At 41.5% G+C, this 20,670-nt stretch overlaps 2 protein-coding genes and 1 long non-coding RNA gene across 4 annotated transcripts; 1 reads left to right on the forward strand and 2 right to left on the reverse strand.

Moving 5' to 3' along the window:
* Positions 1-2,402: 2,402 nt before the first annotated feature.
* Positions 2,403-8,732, reverse strand: ccnq (cyclin Q). The gene is made up of 5 exons (XM_020089480.2): positions 8,099-8,732; positions 6,541-6,724; positions 5,580-5,712; positions 5,005-5,223; positions 2,403-4,090 (listed from the first exon to the last, which is right to left on the reverse strand). The coding sequence occupies exons 1-5, from the start codon at positions 8,247-8,249 to the stop codon at positions 4,001-4,003; spliced, it is 777 nt and encodes a 258-aa protein (XP_019945039.2). The 5' UTR covers positions 8,250-8,732; the 3' UTR covers positions 2,403-4,000.
* On the forward strand, positions 8,717-20,533 carry cfap126 (cilia and flagella associated protein 126). 2 transcript variants are annotated; one of them, XM_069526601.1, is made up of 5 exons: positions 8,717-8,733; positions 10,342-10,461; positions 10,598-10,660; positions 12,683-12,883; positions 20,086-20,533. In XM_069526601.1, exons 2-5 carry the CDS (start codon positions 10,435-10,437, stop codon positions 20,443-20,445), a joined length of 651 nt encoding a protein of 216 aa, XP_069382702.1. In that variant the 5' UTR covers positions 8,717-8,733; positions 10,342-10,434; the 3' UTR covers positions 20,446-20,533. The 2 variants fall into 2 exon arrangements, with proteins under 2 accessions (XP_069382702.1, XP_019944424.2); XM_020088865.2 differs by lacking the exon at positions 8,717-8,733 and adding an exon at positions 12,533-12,607.
* Positions 18,537-19,201, reverse strand: LOC109630708 (uncharacterized). Its single transcript, XR_002202805.2, has 4 exons — positions 19,087-19,201; positions 18,947-19,012; positions 18,775-18,870; positions 18,537-18,676 (listed from the first exon to the last, which is right to left on the reverse strand). It is a non-coding gene; the product is annotated as an uncharacterized lncRNA (long non-coding RNA).
* Positions 20,534-20,670: the final 137 nt, after the last annotated feature.

Here is a 20,670-nt window from a genome sequence, read left to right on the forward strand (position 1 = left end):
GTCTGAAAGAGTGCAAAGTTACCTAGTTACCTTACACTAGAGAAAAACATGACGAGTGAAGAGGGAACTTTGTGAGTTAAACAGAATTTTTTCAGAACCGCTTTACCGACTTGATCCTCTGAACATGAACATCTCCTGAGCAACAGATGTTTGAATGGAGGGGGGACTTTGTTATATGAAATCTGTGGTCACCAAGAAACATTTGAGATGCAAAAGCAGGTGTTCAGGGGTGACTCCACCCATCAATCTCAATGTTAAAGGTCCAGTGTGTAAGATTTAGGTGAAAGGGAACTATTGGCAGAAATTTTATGTAGAATAATCCTCATGATGTTTTCACTAGTTCGTTTCATCTAAATTGTATGAATTGTAGTTTTCTTTACCCCAGAAAAGGCCCTTTATATTTAAATACTTTATATTTACATGGAGGGGATCCTCTCTACGGAGGCTGCCATGTTTTTTACATTAGTCCAGACTGGACAAACACCTTTTGAGTTTTTATGACAACTGAAGCTACCAGAGGTTCTTTTTCTTGTTTGGAAGGAGAGGGTGAGGTGAGGGGTGGTCAGCTGCAACATGATATAACAGATATTACAAAATTCTACACACTGTACCTTTAAGGTCACTGGTCAGTAAGGGTGCAGGGTGAGAGGCCTTGATAGACTTGTGGCTGATAGTTTGATGGCTTTGTCTGTCTGCTGACCCATCCATCGTTTCATCTCACTGTTTACATTGTGGCTGATGAATCATGCAGATTGCTTTTTTTCTCCACCCTTCAATACTAAGAGCGTGCACTCACACACACACACACACAAACACACACACACACACACACACACACACTTAAATCTATTGTCTATGCATTAGGCATTTAGAGTGTTTAGGAGTGCTTGGTTGATGTCTAATAGGTCTCAGACTGAAGGCTACAGAGCTTTTATAGTTCAAGGGCACTCAGATCTGAGACTGCAGGCCTGATACAACATCAACATCCCAAACTGTCATTTCGATGCCAACACACATGTAGACTGAGACGTACACACCCAGCTGGTCATGTGTGTGTGTGACCTTCTGACTTCCCCTCAAGGCCACAGTAAAGGCTGAAGTGATGTGTAAGCAGATAAGAAGCAGTGCGGAGGAGAGGCGATCAGAAGCAGGCTGGAGAGTGTTGAAGTGTGACACAAAGATAAGCTCCCCTCTCACTTGCCATTTCCCTCTTCACCTCCCCTGCATCCCTCCTTCCATCCATCCTCCCTCTCTTCACCCCTCCATCCATGTCACTCTCTTTTTCCCCCTACTCCTCCAACTCCTTCCCTCGATGCTCCTTCCCCTCCGATGGTTAATTTATGGAGTCTGGCTGAACACGCACCCTCTCCATTATTAATATAACATTAGGGAGACGGAGGCAGGAGAAGGGAGGAGGCACAAAGGAGGAGAGAGGAAAGATGTGGGAGACACAGGGAAGTGGACAGAGAGTGAGGAGGAAACAAGTGGAGGGAGGACGACGGAATGTGATGGGTGAGTGAGAGAGAGAGACGGGGAGATGGAGGCCACAAGAGATGGAGATTGACAGAAAGAAAAAAAAGGTGGAGAGAAGATGACAGGAATGGGGCAAATGAGGAGCTTAGAGAAAGACAGCCAGATTTTCCCAGAACAGCTGCACGACGGAGGGTGACAGATGAGGAGGGAGAGGAATATTGTATAATGTGCAATGCTGTTGGCACACATGCTGTCCCGTGAAGAGAAGCAGGAGGCATGAGTGGAGGAGGACAGGGGAAAGGAAAAGACAAAAAGAGAGACTCAGACGTGTCAGTGCTGATCATGTGACTCCTTTATCCTGGACAAACACAGACACAAATATTTTTGTGAGGACACTCATCGACACAATGAATTCCTTTGGCCCCTTACTGTAACCTCAACCCTTTGAAGCTGAGGACCATGCTCTCTCTCCGCCTCTCTCTCTCTCTCTCACACACACACACACACACACACACACACACACACTTGAGACAGGCAGACTGGAATTTTACAAGTTTAATGCAAAGAGAAGCTTTGTACAGGAAATTTAAATAAAACTTTGACAACTGTCTCTCAGCAGAAAGATCTTAAACATACTTTGATGATTAACAACGACAGCTGAGTTTTCACAACTCAAATCAATGGAGACATTACTGTTTTGTCTCTTTCTTTCTAACTGTTAAAAATAAGGGGCAAGGTGTCCTCAAGTCACCTGAACACTCACATTGGTTTTACGCTCAACAGAGGCCAACCGCATTTCAGAGCTGGAGCTACCTCAGTGCTATCTGGGCTTTTAGCTCTGTGCTGCCAGACTGGTGTGTTCACAGATGGGCTCCTTCTGAGAATGACCAAGGTTCTGGTTGTGAATAAATCTCAGTGAAACACAGATGTGTTTTTTGATCATTGGGTTTATTCAATGTATCTGTCAGACATATAAAAATTGACATAAGAACTGATACATGCAAGTATTTATACATACAGTTTACTGTATCGCGAGTAAAACAAAGCATTGGCGACACAGAGCATAATTGACGAGTTTATTTTTTTTAATAGTTTGTCCATATATACTATAGACAAATCTATAGAAGAATCTTTTCAAAATCCTTGGGTTTCACCTTGATTGAAAATGTTTGGTTTATATTATTACAAACCGCACATTTGAAAGTCCATCAGTGTTTTTCTAACTCATAGCAGCTGCAGTGTGCAGTAAAGCCTTGTTTGTTGTGAAGATATCAAAATGAACCCTTTTCATCAAATTTGTTGAGTCACATACAGCACAAAGGAAATGCACCAAGTCGACACAAATTAAAACAGGACATCAACATGAGGACAGTCATCATCAAAAAAAAAACATTCTCATGAACAATCACACAATGACACTTGTACTGTCCTCTCGGTTTGGTCCTGGTGTTCACATTGATCTTCTATCTCAACCTCATTTAGCACTGACGCCAACACCATCATCTGTTCTCATACCTCAGCCTGAAGCACACTGCTTCCTGCTGAGAATGTGGATCCTGTCAGTCTCAGTCAGAATAAACTGCAGTTTGTGGAAATTAAGAAGACATTCAGTGCAACAACAATGGAGCTCTATAGCTCAGTTGAATAACATTCAACTTTGGTACACAGGCGACAATTACAACACTGAAGACAATTCATTGGTTTTGATTGATATTAAAGTGTGTCATTTAAACAGCAGACATTGTTCTTAATGATACAACAAATTACCTCTCTATTTCCCATCAGCTCGATCTTCTTCCAAAACTTATAACCATCTTTTAACTACTTATGAGATGTATCTGGAAAAAGAACATCAAAAAAACCTTGAAAAACCACTTGTATTGCAAAATACTGCCACTTATGGTGAAGAGGTCATTAAGCCATTGAGTATACTTTTTAATATAACTATGTGATGTCAAGATGAGTTTAAATATGTATCTTGAGACACATATTTGTATGCAACACAGAAAATCAATGTTTTCTTGTGATGATGTAGATTTATGCAGCAAGGTGTTCTGAATGATAAAATGTTTTGTAGTCAAATGAACTAATGTGTTAAGTTTAGTGCCGTCTCGTAACAGATACTGTATCTAAGTGATTCTGAGACTATTACCATTCCTTTTCATGGATTTATGGATTTATTGGTGAATTACTTTTAGGCTGGGGATGAATTTATGATTACCCAATCAAACAGTGGTATCTGTAGTTAAAACATGATGTCTGTGATGAGAATGCTGACGTGTTGAGAGCTGCTGCACGGCTGAGTCATCAAGAAATGTCTCCCCCAGGTGGCAGCAATCGGTAATGAATTTGTTTGTCACACCTCACAGACTAACTGGGGCAATACAAAGTATTCCCTCTCAGAAACAGAGAGGCGCAGAGGCATGTGTGTGTGCGTACACACACACTTTCCTGCTGCGAGAAAATAACACACAACACACATAACTCTTGATGTGTCTCCCATGTGCAGGTCTTGTTGCCGTGTCCTTTAGATACACTTGGCCTCCATGTCATAGAGTTGAAGAAGGTCTGAGATCACAGCATCGATGTCTGATTTGGTCACGTCCTCACACAGCACCTACAAACACACAAACACGCAAGCGCGCACGCACACACACACACACACGCACCTGGTCTCAGTAAGCAGTGGACATCAAAGGCCTACACACCATTTCAAAGGACCTAGATTTTATTGCCTTGAGGACTGAAGAAAAAAACCATAACAAATTCTGACTGTTCCATTTGCATTTGTGTACAGTGATTTATAAAATCAAAGCTCTAACAAAAGAGAGTTAATTTGTAAATTGCTTGACAATAAAAAAATATAACGGCTACCACCTCTCAATTAATACTTAACACTCAGAGACACTTGTGCTTTGTGGACTGACTGGAGCTGGTTGGTCAGTGGGTATGTCACTTTGGTTCAAGTTCAAGGTTTGCTGTTGGCATGACCCTGAAATCTAGGGCGCATCCGTGCAAGGCTACATCACGTCTGTCCGTCTGGCCCTTATGGACTAAATTGAATAATGTACATGCTTTAAATACCACTAAATGTGACTCTATACATTTCTCCCTGTTGCATTTGTTGTAAATGGATGCTTTATTAACAAGTTCATTTCCCAGGATAAAGTGCTTCAGCTCCCAGGATAGAAAATAAGTAATTGACACAATCTTCAGACCCAAGTTCACGACATTTCAAACAAAAGCTCTGTAATTCTAAGTGACTCTATGGACATTACTGCCATGACAGAGATCAGCATCCCTGAATGTCTGTGTCAGTCTCGGTGAAATAAAAATAATCAAGCAATAATCTGAGGACGTAGAAGAGGACATGTAGAACTCGGTCCACTGTGTCTGCTGGCTGTGTAAGCAGGTAACCTCATGTCTCATTTTATGATCAAATCACTAAGTTACATAGTCACTTGCACACTTGTTTCTGATCAATCGTTTCTCTCTTCAATCTGTAACTGGGACTATGCAACAAACACACACCTGCCACCACTCCTTCTCCCCGACAGGCAGCTCCACTCCGTAGCTGTTTAAAGCCAGGTACAGCGTTGCTATGGCAATGTGTTGAGGTGTGTGGCGGATGCACATGTCTCCGTGGTAACAGTCTCTAAGCAAAGCCCACGAAGTCTCAGTGATGGGGGTTCGAGACCAAGCGTGGCGGTTCACCAGCGACTTCACAGACATTAGGTAGTGAAGTAAATACTGAGGAGGGAGGGAGGGAGGGAGAGAGAGAGGGAGAGAGAGAGAGAAAATCCAGTCATTCTGTATATGACACATTCTACATTTGAGTCAAACAGAAATTTAATTTGTTTTAGTTTTGGCTGCAAGTTAACAATGCGTTCAAGGGTAACCACTTAATCCCAGTTAAATTAAAGAAATGAGAAAAGCTTAGATAAGGCAGCATTTTCACCTCATATTTGAAAACACCTCTTCTATGGCAATCGTAAACCAGTTGTACACATTGGGACAACCACGACATTACAACAGTAACTGAGACAGACGTAGAGGCTGAACACTAAACAGAGGGGACAGGAATACATACACACGCTTACACCTACCTTGTGAGGGTGTTCAAAGGAGACGTGGAAGTTGAGCTGTCGGAGGATGAGGAGCTCGCACTGCACCACGCTGTCCCTCAAGTCCCAGAACTCCTTGTCACATTCTAGAGGCGCACTGCCACTGTTGAAATACCTGTGGAGGGAGAAACAGAGGGGGACATGAGAACAGGGAGGGAGATGAGGGCAGAGGGTAATCGAGGTGACCACTCTGAAAGTACTTCTCTGCTCTGTTCAAACTGACGTAAAGCACTTGACACATAATAATGATCATCCTTAATCATGTTTGGAAAGTTGTGTTCTCTTCTCCTGTGTTGAAGCTCTGCAGCTACTTCAGAATTATTCTTTGTCATTAGTGAGTTCTCCCCAAACAGTTATACAATATACTGTCACTTTTGATTGTTTGTGTGCAGAATTTCTTTATAGAACTTCGTGTTCATCCTACCTGGTTTATCTGCAATGATGACTTTGTAGAAGTAAAACTGAATTTGCTTTCTTACTGTGAGGCTTATATATATATATACTCTATATATGACTGATTTACTGAACTGAGAGGAGTCAGTCTGAGTCACCGACGATAGTGTAGCTGCTAGTTTGCCGCGACCTGCTTTATACATCGCAGGCAAGGATATGTAACCGCATCAGAACTAGCAAGTTCTCCAGAGACGCTTCATCACCAGCTGCAAGAGTCTCCTCCTCGCGTGCCTTTATAGCCTGGTTGCACTTGATGGTGTGATGTCGCTTCAAGTGGTGAAACAAGTTTGTTGTGTTTGGGATTGTGACGTTGTTGTGCGCGCTATGGAACATAAATGCGTCATAGCATCACTATATCATTAATATTGCTATATGACACTTTTTTAACACGTAAAAATGTATACCAGTATTATCATGGATGATGATGATATGATATGATAAGGCACATCCCTAACGGCAAGTAGTACCCACTTGTAACCAAGCATATTACCTGTGGCTTACGTTGATGATGTCACGGGTCCTGATATGCTGCTCCTCCACTTTGCCAGCCAGGTACAGACAGCTCATGGCCACCAGGTAGGGTTCATATGAACCAATGCTGACACGATTAAAGAAACGGTGGTACAACACACACGCTGTGGCCACAGGCACCGAGCGCATGCCCAGCTTCACTCCTAAACAATGGAGGAGGGTACACACACAAATTCAAAGTGGTGTTTCATCATCTCTGATAGATTAATTCACACATATTCATATACTGCATTTCTATTTAGTAAGTGTGATTAAGGTCTGATAACAGTACTGCCAATGCTATTTCATAAATCATTTCAGTCACCATTTGAATCAGTGGAGAACATATCAGTGTGTCAGAGTTCTGTCCCTACGGTTACAGCTAAAAAACAGCAAAAGTGTAGAGACAAAGGCTAAAAGCTGAGTAAGAGCTTCTTGGTGGATCAGATGTGTGGTAAATTTACGGTTTGGAAAGTTTACATGATGAAAATAAAACCGTACCAGTGAAATGTATGAGGTGTTAAGACAGAATAATGAGATAATACACATCCCTGAGACTCCAGAAGTGTGTTGTGGACTCAAGCACTTTACCCACCCCTCCATTGGCATAGTGGTGATTAGATAATAAGTACATTTTAATTTTTCAGTGAACTATCCCTTTAAGCTTTCAAAGTCAAATTTAATAAAACAAATAAAAATGGAACTTACTAAATATATTTAATGAGAGGGTACTAACCTTCTCATATAATATATACTAATTATACTATAATAGTTTACAGTTTAATTTTATTTATACAACCTACATTATACCAGAGTGACTCCATAGAATAAATCAATCCCTTCTTAGAGCTCTGCCAAAGATATCTACTTAAACAGGCGACCTCACTCACATGTTCTGGAAATTGGAATCAACTAAAAACAGTGCCATATTTGAATTTCTTAAGGAGATGAATGGATTTGAGATCCTTGGTTCACTTAAACTAGTCTTACTAGCTGACATAAAACCACAGACTGTGTATAAAGCATAAAAAGTGATAAATAAATTGCTCTGTTATGGAAAAGTGTGGAACCTGTCATGTTTTATCTTAAAAGAAAGCCACGGCTGTGATACATATCGGGATGGTTTCAGGAGCTATATGGGTAATATGTGCTGTGGGTGGACAAAAAAAAACTTAACACACATGGGAATCAGTGTATGTGTGAAAGCTGAATCTTTGGACCAATGTGTGGAATTTGTATGAACCACAATAACTGTAGCCTTTCTTATATTTAGTACTCGCTCACACTGAGTCTGGTTCTGTGTGTGATCCTGGTGTTTCTCTATAACCTTCAATGTCTCGATCTTCTAAGTGCCTTGACATAACGTATGTTGTGATCTGGCGCTTTCTTTATGAAACTGAACTTCTGGATTAACCCTTGCCTGTGGTGGGTTGGGGGTAATAATCTATGAATACATTTCACCATCATACACGACTTTGAATCTTTGTTTCCAGGCAGAAGCGGGCTTCCATACTACACTGGCGGGAACTGAGAGTTACCTGTCTCCATGATGAAGCGACAGACGCGGAAGTGTGTCTTGGTGTCCCGGGCGGGGTCACACTCCGACTCCCCGCCGGAGGGATGTCTCCTGCCCGCCAGGCACGGCGGAGCGTCCGTGCTGGCAGACGGACGAGACACCGGAGCCTCCATGTGTCCCGGAGCATCCGCAGAAAGACAGCGAGTGGGAGTGTAAACTGAACTCAGCCACACGTAGCTGTGCAGTTACACGTGTCCCTTCATCCAGGGCACGCAGAGGTGGAAGGATACTGGCGTTGACTGCACGTCCCGAGTACCTACAACCTATTCATTCTCCATCACAGCGTCCATTACCGCGACGTGAGTTCGCCGGAAGAAAAACATGCTTGTCTTCATCTTTCCGGCAGACTAGGCACCATTAAGCGCTTTGCTGCCTCCCGGCGGTATGGAGGCATCGCTGCACTGTATGCCCCTGCTGCCCCAGCACACTACAGCACAGGAGATGACGCAGGCCACCACTGATTGATAAAACATCTGCTGCATGGTTCTGCAGACATTGAAAGACCCGAGCCTCCTGAGACGAAACAGGACATTGAGTGGAGGTGCTCCAGGACCAGCCCCTCCAGAGTCTTCATAACATGAGAGATCAGAGAAACTGGTCTGTAGTCACTGTGTGGGGTTTCTCTTTGGATCCCTAAAATGCAAATTTGTAGCTATGAGGAAATGCAGTAGTTCCTTTGCTCTCTTCTTCTTATACGTCCCATTGTCAAGCAGTGTTTTTGAAATGTTTTAGTCCTCACTTTGCCTATTTAAAAGCTCCCTTCTTTCCTTGGCGTGGAGTGGACAATGCATCGAAACATCCTGTGCAGACAGAGATTGATGAAAAAGCTTTTTTCAAATCCTTTTAACTTGATGCAATAATTTTGATCTTATTTTGCATGTCACAGCCGCAGTGGAGCCTCCCCTGCTGGTGGAAGCACTCATCGCACCAGCCCAGCAGGAACACCTAGTCAAGCACCTCATAATTATTTATAACCTTCTCACACATACTAACCATTTCCCCCACATGTTCTCTATATGTCAATTTTTCATCCAACCATACACCTAAGAGCTTAAAGACCTTAGGGTTCTTCTTATAGCTTTAGCCCCTGACTAGCCCACATATAATATCACATGTTTTCTCTTTGACGACCTGAAAACACTTTTACAGGTGGTTTCCAGGTCAAAGATTCCAAAATAAAAGTCGTTTGTGACTATGTTTCAAGAACAGAGTTATTTGGGTTGAATTGTGCAAAAGCATATTAAAAAACATAAACTGTGTGTAAGAAAATAATCTAACTCTTAAAAGCTATACTTATGTAGTCAACTGCTATTTTATAATATAGGTCTATAGGTCTAAATAAGATGGTCAAATCCCTTGTACCTTTGAAGGCCTTCTGCACAATTTAAGTTACCTTTATACTTATATGTAAAACTAAATAAACACTGCTGGCCACCACTCTACTGCCTCACAGAGTCCACAAACAGAACAACCACTTCGGTTTCGTGCCTATCAAAATAAGAGCACTAGATATAGGCTATAAACAGCATATAAGTAAAGAACTTCAACTCCACTTATAGCATTTACTTGTTACTAATTGTTTATATCTATCAGTTATCCATTTTATCTGTATTTTTATTTTATGTTAAATGCATAATACATTTAAATAATCATTGCTTGTTTTGCAGCCTTAATTACTATGCCATGTTGCTTATTAATACAAACAAGGTTGTATTTTCTGAGGAAAACACCATGAGCTAAAAAGGACCATAATTATCAAATAAATATATGTTTAACCAGATGGCCTTCTCCATCCATTCTTTATAGATTTTTATTTTATTTATTATGAATGTATTGTTCTATATTGGGACTGAGTGTGGTAAAAAAAGATGCGTGTATACGAGTAGTGGAGAACTTTGCTAATATGTTGGCTATTTTTCTTTCTATTTTCTTTTTCTGTCTATTTTCTTTCAATGATTTTCTGGTTGTGAGGGATTCCATATCACTCTTTGTCACTGCCATGGACATTTAAACCCAATAAATGATCCACAATGAAGCCTGCTAACCTCCGGTTACATTTTTCAAAATAAAAGTCCTAATGGAGCTCACAACGGGACAGGCGATAAATAAACAAATAAGCAATAAAAAGTCATTCAAAGTGAGTTTTTAACATCATGTATCCACAAATGCAAAGTCAATAGCCACTTGTTAAACTGTGGTTCACAGAGTGCAGTGTGTCGGTGCCATCTGATATCTGACGAAATAGTTGCTGTTGCTATGCAACGAGTCAACAGACAGGGGGGGTAGGCAGGCGCAGACATGTCGTCCAATTACTCAGCAAATCAGGTAAGATACAGATGTATACGGTATATATAGATGAGATAAACATATATATATAAGATGATATACATAAGATAAATATGTGCTCTGATCATGAAACTCTGCAGCCATGTTTGACTCACACATGTCTCTACATCCTCAGTATGAGAGTTCCTTCAGGACAGACAGACACAACAACTGGTGTGAGAGGAAACCCTTCAAACAGGTACAGCTGCTCAACATACATCACTACTTCTGTCCTGGTGTGTTATATTTCACATTTCCTGCTAGTTGTGTGTGTGTGTGTCCAGGTATTACAGTACTTGGTATTGTTAGGGCCCAAGCAGCAACCTGTTGTGCGTTTTACATCTGGGCATATGCATCATGCCCAGATGTACAAAATCCAGGGGATCCATATTCCAAACCCAACAGCCATTTTGGATTAAGTGGTAATTTTTGGCGATTCACCCACATTGTACTTTAACGAACCCCTCCTAGGACCTAGGGGATTTATTGGATTGACTTCTATTCTGGTCAGTGCAACCTAACACCTTAATGACTAAAGTTGTACTCTGTGAGTTTTTGTCAGAGGGCATGTCCGTGGTGTGGTGTCCAATTTTAATATTTCCATGTGAACCAGGAAGTTGTAATAACTTCAGTGTACATATACTTTCATTATAGGTCTTGCATATGGGTGTGGCAAAATGACTTGATATTTCAATTAAGCACTCCCGGCAGCATGTTTTACCAACATTCTGAAAATCTGTAGGTATATGAACCATGTCCAGACTTACTAAAAAGCATCTTGGATCCATACCCTAAACTGAACAGGAAGTTGCCAGTGTAGACTGTATTGCGTAATTTTGCTTGGTTTTTCCTATTATCAAAATTAACGTGTCCTACAGAGTAATCATATCAACCTTGAATTTTGTGAGTGCAATCAAAAGACATGATGTATGTGGCATAATGTGGAATCTTGAAGTATTGCAGTGAAATAAGAAAGTGGTTTTATAGTGTCATTATAGTATACATGCTTAATCGCCCAAACTTCAAATGTTGTATGTAGTTGTTAAAAGTTTAGACTTCATAACATTAATGTTTCATGAGTAAATGTTGTGCTAATCATACGTTTTCTTTCAACTGCATGCGTGGCCATATCGCCATGAAACAGGAAGTTCCACGAATTTAACTATACACTGTCCAATCTGCACAAGACTTAAATGTCCAGTGTGTAAGATTTAGGTGAAAGGGAACTATTGGCAGAAATTTAATGTAGAATAATCCTCATGATGTTTTCACTAGTTTGTTTCATCTACATTATATGAATTGTAGTTTTCTTTACCCCAGAAAAGACCCTTTATATTTAAATACTATATATTTACATGGAGGGGACCCTCTCTATGGAGGCTGCCATGTTTTTTACATTAGTCCAGACTGGACAAACTAAACACCTTTTGAGTTTTAATGACAAATGAAGCTACCACAGTTTCTTTTTCATGTTTAGAAGGAGAGGTTGAGATAAGTAGTTTTGATGCAACATTCGATTTCAACACTAGATATCACAAAATTCTACACACTTTACCTTTAACGTGTTTGATGACCTGGCTTAACCACATTTAAATGTCAAAATACCACAGTCATCGCACTCCCTACTAGCAACAGAACGCACGCCACAACAGGATGTGACATTCAACATTCAAATTTCCAGCAACTTCACCACAACCACAGCACATCTCCCTGTGTGGGGACTGCAAGGGCCCAACCATTGCTCCATGCAGCTTTAATTGGTAGTTTTTGGGACCTAAATCAGTTCACATTCACATTACAGGGACTTGTCTTCCTTATGGGGACAAAAGTCCCCATGATGTAAATCATTACATTTTGTTGTATGATTTAAGGCTAGGTTAAGATAAGGTTTGAGTTAGGATTAAAATGAAGGGTAGGGTTAGGCAAGTAATAACTAGGGTTAAGGTTTGAGTAAAATCAAAGTCAATGTAATGTCCTCTGAACTCATGGAGACACAACTGTGTGTGTGTGTGTGTGTGTGTGTGTGTGTGTGTATGTGTGTGTGTGTGTGTGTGTGTGTACACGCTCACAGAGACCCCAAGCAAGGACTGGTCACACCATTGTAATTGCCAATGACAGAGGACACCTGCTCCCCGGAGCAGTTAAGGTGAGAGTGTACACATCTTTGTTAATTGTACTTGTGTGTTTGTAATTATCTCTCTCCCTCTTGTGTGTGCTACAGAGAGGCAGTGCATGGCCAGACTTTAAGGGGACCTGGGATCTTCCTTCTCGTATCCCAGCCTGCCACATCAACCCTACAGGCCGTTCTGTGGAGGGTCTCTACAGACTCAAGTCCTGGGGCATCGACCCACAGCACACAGGAACATCTCAGTCACACAGCTGCAGCAAGAAGTCAGAAAGACTGCAGGATGTGAGCAAGCAGGTTGGTCAACTTTGGACTTTACACACAAATGTACATAAACGATTCATGAAACAGAAAGCTTCTCCGGTTACTCCTTCACCCTCAACTGTTCTGGCCTAACCTTAAGAGCTATTTAAAAGGCTGGAATTGTTTTTTTCACACAGTTTGGATTTGGAGGGTGTGTCGGCGATCAGAGTGGTCTGAACTGTTAATGTTCAGATGGACTTTTATTTGTCAATTTTTCTTTGAGCTGCATCTTGGGATTGATCGATACACCACAAAGTGTAGCTCAATGAGTAAACATACCAGTTTCAGGACAAATGTTTTATGTTTCCTCATAATACTGGTGTGTTAATGTGAGCAGATAAAGTTGATTACATCAGCAACTAATATTACAAGTAATACATTTTGGTTTTTATTGCACATTTCATTAAGATGTAATTAGATTTTTTTAATGTAGAAAAATAAATTAAACAAAAAAACACACCACAACAGAATCAAAAACACAGAGTGTTTGTGAGAAAGGGAGGGTGGATGAGTTCATAACACAGGACAAGACAATATGTCGCTGAACAAAAGGGCTCACATAACAACAAACTCTGTGGTGCCTTCAGGTGTTGGGTCTCTCAGGGGAAAAGTCATCTGAGCTGAAACCCAGTCGACAGTAACGTTGAGTTTCAGTCAAACGATCATTTGATCTGAGGTTGCGGTAGTGGGAGGGTTTAGAATGAAGGTTAATACATTTTTTTGTTTTTGGAACTTTACTGTCTACCAAGGGTAGAAAATAGCATTTGGCTCACCAAGGACAATATGTTCAATTTAAAATTAAAATTAAATAGTTTCTGTGGGTTGAAATACAACAGTCAGTATAAAAAATAGTTTATTATTATTATTATCATCATTATTTTTAAGAGAGACTATGGGAGGGAACAAAACACAATGTAGTGAAATAAATGAAGGGCAGAGAGACAGAGAGATGGAAAGAGAAAAGTGCGTGAGGGGAATTCCCCCAGTAGTATCGGCCTATAGAAGCATAACTAAGTGATGATTCAGGACTCACCTGATCCAGAACTAACTATAGGCTTTATCAAAAAGTTTTAAGTTTAACTTTAAATGCTGAGATGGTGTCTGCCTCCTGAACCCAGAGTGGGAGCTGGTTCCACAGGAGAGGAGCCTGGTAGCTGAATGCTCTACCTCCTGTTCTACTCTTACAGACTCTTGGAACCACAAGAGAGCCTGTGTTTTGTGAACGAAGTGATCTGTTTGGATAATATGGTGTTATGAACTCTTTTATATATGAAGGGGCTTGATTGTTAAGGGCTTTAAATGTGAAGAGCAGGATCTTGAATTCTATTCTGAATTGTACAGGGAGCCAATGTAGAGAAGCTAAGACAGGAGTAATATGATCTCTCCTTCTAGTTCCTGTCAGCACTTGTGCTGCAGCATTTTGGACCAACTGGAGACTTTTTATAGATTTCCTGGGGCATCCTGATAATAAAGAGTTACAGTAATCTAGTCTAGAGTTAACACATGTGTGGACTAGATTCTCAGCATCCTTCTGAGACAGGATGTTTCTAATTTTTACAATATTGCACAGGTGGAAGAAAGCTGTCCTAGAGACTTGTTTTATGTGTTGGTTAAATGACAAATCCTGGTCAAACATAACTCCAAGGTTCCTCACAGTGGAGCTGGAGGCCAAACTGACACCACCCAAGGTGACGATCTGGTCAGACAGTGTTTCTCTGAGATGTTTAGTGATCTGGGGATCCAGATCTATTGCCAGACCATAAAAGGAACAACACACACTGCAGAACGCTGCAGCCAATGGCTCTGGATCAGGAGGAAAGCTCCAAACTGGGCCCCAAGATGCTAGGGACATGCACCCAGGTCTGATCAACTTACGGTGGGCCAAGAGGGAGTCTTGTGATTGAAAGGCTGGAACACCTGATGACGCTAAGGTACACATGTCCCTAACATCCAATAACATCAACTGGCCCATTCTATGGTAGAGAAAACAACTATTCATACAATTTAGATGAAACACACCAGTGAAAACAACACTAGGATTATTTTACATTCAATTTCTGCCAATAGATCCCTTTCACCTAAATCTTACACACTGGACCTTTAAGTTATGTACCTAACATCTAATGATGAGAAGACCTTCAAACTTGCAAGGGGCATTCACCATCTTGTCTATAATCTTCTAATGGTAAATGGTTTGTATTTACTGTACATAGAGCTTTTCTAGTCTTGATGACCACTCAAAGCGCTTTACAGTTGCATTGGAAATTTGTCTTTTGTGTATGTATATTTGCATGAGCAGACATGTATATGGAGGACTGACCTAATTGTTTATGTTAAAGGGCAACTTTGGGGTTTACGACGGCTCAAGAGACTTTAAATTGTGGCCTTGAGAAGCCATAACTTTATGGTTTCTCATGGTATCTCTGGTTGGGATCTCACACCTGGGGTCTCACTTTTGGGGGGTCATCCACGAACATGTAAACACATATGGACAGGATGTGTCCTCCACTGGGTGAAACTACAGGACTGTAATAAATACCTTTGCATGCTTAGTGGGAGGGGGCTGTGAGTAATAATTGCACAGATTCTCCTATGTTCTTGGCTCATTTGTGCATGTCATTCAGGTGATGTGTACTGAGTCCATCTGCAGATGCTGAATTAAACTTTCAGAAAGAAGTGTCTGACTTTGTGCTTGTTTCACAGAAATTGCCACCACACAGTACAGTTTGCCATTCACCCATTCACACACACAATCATACAGTGCATCTATTAGCAGCACTTTTTTTTCTATGAGGGGCAATTTGGGGTCCAGCATCTTGTCCAAGGACACTTGGGATAGAACCGATGACCTTTTGGTCGACCACTCTACCCCTCAGCCACAGCCGCCCTGTGGCAGACACGCAGAAGTGAAAGCAATATCCCGCTTCTGGGTATATGCTGGTGTGCAGGGTAATAGGCTTACTGGCTTTTTCGTGCACCCCAGTAACTAGAGAAACTGTGTGTCTAGTTACTGAGGTATATGTTTCCATGTCTCTGTGGCAGGAATTAGGTTGAGTGTTGCCTCAGGAAAAGACCTGCAACAAAAGCTCTCTCCGATGGCTCTGCATGCAAAATGTCTGTGGTGCATATCTGCCTTTCAGGAGTGCTGTTACAGATTCTACAAAATGAAAACTCAACGATAGAATGTACCAACTTTAAGTGATTTGAAACAATATAAAAATGTGTTCCACATTTTTAAAAGGTCATTTTGTTGAAATAAAGTGTTAAGTATTAATTATTATTGAATTATAGAACTGCTTCATTCTGTTTAAACAGATTGATATCCAAATGCTTTTATTGTTTTTATTATCAATGGCATTAAATACTATATATTTAGTATTGCATTTCCTATTCGATTGTATCAATCTGATGTTTGCTCACATATTAGCCTGCATTAGCTACTGGTTTTACCAAACTAAGACAATAATAACTATACAATTTTTTTTAGAATATAGGACAAGATGTTGAATATCACTTGTACATTTGAGGGACTTCTGCACAATTTAAGTGTTCAAAGTGTTTAAATCAAGTGTTTTGGTAGATCAGACATCATTACCTCTTTATGCCTTTTAAACTAAATGCTTTCCCATTTTAGAACATATGACAAGATGGAGAATATCCCTTGGACGTTCTACTGCAGTAATTAATACCTACCACCAGCGGATGTTAGTGACATATATTCAGTTGTGTACCTTAGCGTCATCAGGTTTTTCGACCTTTCCATCACAAGACACCCTCTCCTAAGGCAGGCCCACTGCAGGTTGATCAGACCTGGGTGGATGTCCATAACATCTTGGAGCCCAGTTTGGATCTTTCCTCCTGATCCAGAGCCATTGACTGCAGTGTTCTGCAGTGTGTGATGTTTCTTTTATGGTCTGGCACAGGGCTTGTCTGTGGATCCCCAGATCTTTGAGCAACCTGATGGTGGATGTTGCAAGGAAACTCCTGCATCCAACCTCCACAGGGCAAACTATTGCTTTCTAGCCTCGTTGATCTGCCTCAAATGCCATGTCTGCATACTGCAGCCTTTTCCTCTCAATCACTTCAACAGCATCCTCCCAGGGTACTGTCAATTCTAAGAAATAGACAACGTGCAGGATAGGATGTTGGACCAGAGTATCAGGTCTGGTGATGACAATATGTGACGGGACTGTAAGCCACTGGCCCACGTCCAACATCTCCCAGTCTCTGTTGTGTACCAACTGACCACTCCTGGTCAGTGGAGGAGGCCCTCTCTGTCCCTGTTCCCCCTCATGGACAAAAGTTGGCCTTTGAACTACATTTGATGTTTTGGATGGCAAGGCATTGGTGGCAGTTTCATTTGTTTCTATTGTTGCTGCAGGGCATTTGAGAACCTGGTTGTGTCTCCATGTATATCTACCTTGGGAGAGACTTATTTTACAACCAGTGAGGATGTGCCTGAGTGAAGCTGGAGTTGAGCATAGTGGGCAGCATGGATCTTCGTTCAGCCACTGCTGTAGGTTTTTGGAACGTCAAAAGCTTATTTTTGCTTTCATTCCAAACATGTCCTTCCAGCTCATCTTTCTTTTCTCTATGCTCTCCCATTTCATCACCTCCTCTTCCCTGTTTAACATGGCCCACAATGTCAGCGTGCTTGAGTGCTGCTTTTGCTTGTTGAGTTGCTGCTTTTGGTGTCCATTTCCATCCTGTTGTGAATGATGGTCTAACAGCCCATATCGATTTTTCTCGGGACTCTGAGAGAGTCATCTTAAGCATGTTTTGCCTACAAGACTTGAGATAAGCAGCTCTAGGTTGTAGATTCCATACAGGCCAATGTTGCTCAGACATCTTGAGACTCACTTCTCACAAGGGACTTTATCATTCTCTCCATGTTCTCAACTCTTGTGCTAGGAATGTCAACTACTGTAAGTGGCCACATCCATCAGGGTAACAGGCCAAACTGTAAGCACCAGGGCTTTAGCTTGCCAGGACGTATGCACTGGTGGATGTTCTTAAGGCCACTGTCCTGCTTCAAGTTGCTGCATCGTCCAAGACTTTGTATAGGTTTCTCAGACACTGTTGGAATGGGTTCTCCATTAATGTAGAAGCTATGATCTGATCTCTTACCTTTGCTTATATAGATGCTCCTTGATTTTTGATTTGATTTGTTCAAGGAGAGCAGGCAACGTGCATTCAGTTCACAACAAGATTATTTATTTAAAAATAGAATTTTTGTTGGAATTCCTGAGAGAAAGAGAAAACAATAAGTTTAAGACAAAACATTTTATTTCCTATTAATAATTAGCTAAAACAATTAACAGCTAAAAATACAAACTACAGTATCATATGTCATTTGATGGTAGCTAGTAAGTAGGCAGGGTACTTACCACAGGGAGATTCTATCGCAGACCCCAATAGTTACCAACATGTGAACACACTGATCACTAGCACTACAACTTACACTGCAAGGGGAAACAAATCTACAAGCCACTCAAGTGACCACCACCATTACCACACTGCATGCAAGTAGGTGGATCCCACACGTACTCCCTGCAGCTTGTCACACTGCCGATAAAGGAATAAAACCAATTAATTGCAATGGGTTCAGCTTCACAGAGGTGAGAAAGACATGGATTAATCTAACTATGGACAGTATAGCAGTCGAACAATATACAAATCATGGACTATTCACACAAGAACTAGGATTAAGCCCAGTTCAACAGAGATCAAGTAAGCCCAACGATATAGGTGAACAGGTTCAGGCAAAGCAGCAGTCTGGCACTTAGTCTGCAACGAGGGAAAACATGGTCAACATAGGTGTATCAACTGGCAAAAATACTTAAGTGGGATTAACCCCTCTACACGACCACACCAGTTTAGATTACCTTGCTCACTCTGGGGCCCTGATTAAAGGAGACACTGGGAAGGTTGGTCAGCAGACAACTCTGGCTCAAATGAGGGGGTGACAAGGGCTGAGTTTCCTTAAAGGATTCAATTATTATATTATCAGTGATATGCCTACTGTTAACCAAACAAAGGCTGTTATCTATGGCCTACCTCTTCACCATGGGGCTACACAGCAGATGATCAGTCAGGATCAATCAGGACACAGCTTCACTACAACTAGATGTACAAGAAACCTCATTAGATTTCAACTCAAACCATACAAGCAGTGTTTCTCCCGAGATCTCCCTTACCTGCACACACCAAGCAGTCCTCCCCCACATCTACCAGGATTCAGGAGAGAGAGTGATTGCCCACACCTGTCCTTATAAAGGCAGGAAAACTCCATCTAACCCTACTTACAGAGGGCAGTGCTCTCACCCTGCATGTCAGCCCTCACACCTACTTCGTGGCGCTGCCATATGGTGGTAAAATCTTAGAAGTAGGCTTTAACCAGATTTGTAATGGGCTCTAGCTCTTTGAAGAAGTCAAAAGCAGCCCAGAGTACGCTGTGTGGTACTGAACCAAATGCATTAGCAAGATCAAGAAGGATAACGGGTAGAGCTCTCTTTTCACTCGTGGCGGATTGGATTTGGTGCCAGATCATGCTAGTGATCACTACTTTCCTTAAGTTTGTCAGTCGGCTCTTGATGCTCTCCTGCAGTATGTCAATCCCCCTTCTCTGCATTTCTTTCTTGCTGTGTCACCAAAATGTTCCGCTCCGTAGTCATAGATAATGTTGCCCATCCTTTTCAAGCTTTGCCTCAACTGTGCCCTTTATCTTTTCTGAAGCTTCAGCCCAGCTCACCTTTAGCTTGATTTGTTAAGGTTTCTTGTCCCTTGTTAGTTTTCCTCGATGAGTGGGTTCTATCACTCTTCTGAAACTGCCTCTGTGCTTGAGTTAACTTCCTCAGAATGATGTGCTGTGAATTTTGGGTTGAGTCCGGTCACTAGAGTTAACTCGAATGACTTGATTGACTTCTTGATCAATGCGAAAAACAAATGGCAACACTAACATTTCAATTTGTCAACAAACCCAGTAGAGGATGTTGGAAGTTTGCTTAAGTTAGCTACATTAGCCACCTAAACTACTGGTAATTTGAGAATACGTTAGACTGCAGCACTAAATCGGCATTAAAATGAGTAAGGGTGTGTTATTGCTTATGAATTCAGCTTTACACTAGTAAAAGGAAGAATAACCTACTTTTCTTTTAATAGTTAAATGTTCTTTCTTTAAATGTGTCTGTTCTCAGACCAACAGGGACATGCAGCAGGACTGTGCCACCCCATCCCCCACAGCAGAGGCCCGTCCAGCTTCTCAGAACTGCCCCGTCACTGGAGGCGAGTCAACCACCAACCAAAACCAGGACTCGCAGGCAGCAGTGGTTGGATCCGTCGTTCAGTCCGATGAAGACAAACCAACTGGTCAGGCTCCAGGAAGGGAGAGGCTGGAGAGCCAGTGCTCTGCAGCTGAAGATAAGCCAGCTTCTGGAGAGGAAACCAACAGTGGGCCCCAAACTGGCAGAGGGAGACCAGTGGGCAACGTGCCAGAGAGAGCAGCCAGACCAGAAACAGGAGCATCCTCCTTCAAAAAGAAATTGCACCAGTTTTGACTTATTTTAGCATGGCTTCTTGTACTGAAATAATAATAATAAAGGAGTCAATATATGATCATATATAAAAAGCTTCTTTAAAAATATTTTTTTGAATCTGACTTTGATATTGCCGATATGCACTCATCTCCTCTTTCTCTGTGAGTTCTACCCCTATTGTGGTTACTTATTCTATCAATTGTTCAACATTGCAAAGAGAGTTATGTGAGTCTTATTTCATGTAAC

The sequence above is a fragment of the Paralichthys olivaceus genome, chromosome 6 (assembly GCF_024713975.1).
Source record: "Paralichthys olivaceus isolate ysfri-2021 chromosome 6, ASM2471397v2, whole genome shotgun sequence".
NCBI lineage: Eukaryota > Metazoa > Chordata > Actinopteri > Pleuronectiformes > Paralichthyidae > Paralichthys > Paralichthys olivaceus.